Here is a 3,193-nt window from a genome sequence, read left to right as displayed (position 1 = left end):
ACCAGAAAGAAAGCAATTCTGAAACTGATTATAGGCTTAAAATATTCTCCTATTTATGTGCTTTCGAAATATGCAAGACCAGATTTTTGTGCTCAACCACGTGATCGAAAAACCGACCCTGAAGTGAGCACCCCACCGTTCAGGTACAAGAGTAAACTATCAGAAAGAAAGCAATTATGAAATTGATTATAGGCTTAAAATATTCTTTTATTTATGTACTTTCGGAATATGCAAGAAAAAATTTTTGTGCTCAACCCCATGATCGAAAAACCGACTCTGAAGTGAGCTCACCACTCCCCAACCACTGACGACAATGCCGTCAATATTATAGGTCACTGCTTACTTTTTTCGGCAGTCCACTGCCGAAATTTTGTACACCAATGCCGGCTGTGAATTTCCCCTCGACTAAAATGTTTATATATTTATATTTCTTATACATGTACACAGGAATAAAACGATTTTGTTAAAATAATACTGTCTAATAATTCATGTTAATGTCTAATAATACTGTTTAATAATAATACATGTTAATTGTATACTTATGTACATTATATTAAATGTTTATATATTTATATTTCTTACACATGTACACAGGAATAAAACAATTTTGCTAAGATACAAGTTTAGGTAGATACAAATCTGAAAATAATTTTGTTGGACCATCAAAACAATTACGTAGGAACATTAAAGCTGCTAGAGTATTAAAACGTTTTGTAGCATTGCCCATTATTTATTGCTTAAAATTTATCATAACTATTTCGAAGATCCAATAAAATTATTTTCAGTTCTGTATCCAGCTAATTTTTAGATATTCAGCAAAATCTAATTCTGAGAACAAAGAAAAACTGTTTTGAATATATAATAAAGTTACTTCAAGTTATAAAATCAAAATAAATTCAGAAATAATAAATTTTTTCTGTATATCATATGTATAAGAAATTATATCACAAGAGGATTAATAATAGCTCCTCTGAACGTGTTTTCGTATTGCCATGGAGCTGGAGCTTCACCAACTGGAAAAACAAAGTATCCTTTAAGGATATTTCTCATTTCTTTCGTTATAGAATCTGCACGGTTAACATCTAATTGACCGAGTTCAGCAAAATGTGGGGGAAAGTGCCGTCTCCACTGTCTTTCTCTAATACTACCATCACGCTTCTCGGTATCAATTAAATCTGTTGTACAATATTGACGATTGTTCATATTTTCTTGTTCTTCTCCATACATAATAAAATTATGTAGACCGACGAGAGCCTTCACATTTTCACTGTTGGTTGTCGACATACAAAGAGGTTTGTATAAGATACGCCATCGTGCAGTCAAAATTCCAAAGGCATTCTTTATCGTACGCTGTGCACGTGATAAGCGATAATTAAAAATCCTCATGTCATCAGTCAGATTTTTACGAGGATAGGACCGCATCATATATGTTGAAAGTGGGAAAGCTTTATCACCAATAAACACAAAGGAAAAAGGAATATTTGTTTCTGGAAGTGGTGTGGGATCTGGCAAGGGTAAATTGCCTGCAGCGATATCATTTGCAAAGTCAGTGTTAGCCCACACTCTACCATCACTTATAAAACCTGGAAATGAATCATAGAATAACAATTGTAGATAAGATGTATTACAAACTTGGGTAATAAAAAAAAATTGAGAAGAGTAAATTAATATATATTCACCATATTGCCCGATGTCAACCCAAGTAAACTTATATGATGCATCGCAGATGGCAAGCAGCATCATGATGAAAAATTGTTTATAGTTGAAGAATGTCGATCCAGAATTGAGTGGTGCCTGAATTCTCATATGACGTCCATCTATTACTCCCAGACAATTTGGAAATTGCCACTTTCTTATAAATTCTTCGCTGAAAGATTTCCAATCTTCTTTACTAGGAGGTTTCAAAACAATTGGTTGTAGCGCTATCCAAATCGCCTGACAAGTCTCATTTACTATTTTGTGAACAGTTGACTTGCCTATTCTAAATTCTGCATGTTTTAATTTAGCGCTATCACCATGAGATAAATATCTGCAATAATCATTATGATATTTTAAAGGAAATAATAAAATGTGTGTGTTAGAATTGTTTGTAACTTATATAAACTTATATAATGTAAGACATGATTACAATGATGCTAATAACTAAGTTATGATTACTATTATTAAATATTAATATTAAATAAATTTACAACAAAATATAACTTTATAAACGACATTTATATGTATGTATTTAAATTGCAACAATTTTACTTACAACAAAGTGACAGCTAAGCGCAGTTCTGAAGAAAGAGGTCTCCGAATGCTGTTCTTCTTAATATGAAGATGAAGCAAATTTACTAATAAATTGAACTGTTCACGCCACATTCTGTATAATTCAAAGAATTCCTCGTGGTCACTCTGAATCAATTCTTGAACAAGATTATGATAAAATCCTTGAGCATTTCGTAATCTGTTTACAGGCCGAATCAACCGACGCCGTTGCTTCGTTCTTCTTCTTCTTATAGCTTGCTATTGTAATAACTATAAATTTTGCCAAGATAGGCAAAATAAAAGAAACAATCCAATTTTTCTCCAATCCATAATTATACTAACCACAAAAATAAACAACTCAAAATACATCACTGTTTTGCATGTGATTTCAAACAATTTGTTTTCATTGGCCGGCCTTATATCGTTACAACGTCGCATTGTGAACACACGTGTTCGTATAAATTACGCTACTGCTTACGTCTTACTACTTTATTCCCTACGACCAATCCTATTGTAAACGGACCTTAAAAGAGAAAGGTCATGTAATCGGCCGAAAAAAGCTGATTTTCATAAATTTTTTTGTTACATCTATGTTATATTCAATGTTTGGTGAGATTGTACTATAAACTTAACTGTTGACGTACAAAGTGTACGATAACGTTATTTTACAAACAAAAATCTTCTAGCGCTTAATTATGGTTTTTATGTATCTACTCGAAAGATGACGGATTAATCAAATTTTACTAACTCGATATAAATTTGTATAATTTTTATTTAATTATAAACAATTGGCAGTTCATGTTTGTCACATCGCCTAATCTCAGAGTTACGTTATATTTAATCGAACACTTCTATGAAAATTTAAAGACTTCAAAACTAATGTGCTTAATGAAGACAAAAACAAAACTTACGTCCGGAAAAATCAGTGCAATAAAAGATCCCT

General features: G+C 31.9%; 1 protein-coding gene across 1 annotated transcript; it reads right to left on the bottom strand.

Annotated features, from left to right (window-relative positions):
- Positions 1-596: 596 nt before the first annotated feature.
- LOC105205383 (putative nuclease HARBI1) lies at positions 597-2,981 on the bottom strand. The gene is made up of 3 exons (XM_011174738.3): positions 2,255-2,981; positions 1,680-2,029; positions 597-1,583 (listed from the first exon to the last, which is right to left on the bottom strand). Exons 1-3 carry the CDS (start codon positions 2,362-2,364, stop codon positions 940-942), a joined length of 1,104 nt encoding a protein of 367 aa, XP_011173040.3. The 5' UTR covers positions 2,365-2,981; the 3' UTR covers positions 597-939.
- Between the last annotated feature and the right edge of the window lie 212 nt (positions 2,982-3,193).

Source organism: Solenopsis invicta, unplaced genomic scaffold (genome assembly GCF_016802725.1).
Source record: "Solenopsis invicta isolate M01_SB unplaced genomic scaffold, UNIL_Sinv_3.0 scaffold_1118, whole genome shotgun sequence".
In the NCBI taxonomy this organism is placed as follows: domain Eukaryota; kingdom Metazoa; phylum Arthropoda; class Insecta; order Hymenoptera; family Formicidae; genus Solenopsis; species Solenopsis invicta.
The sequence above is the reverse complement of the archived record's forward strand: the minus strand, read 5'-3'. Positions and strand labels throughout refer to the sequence as shown.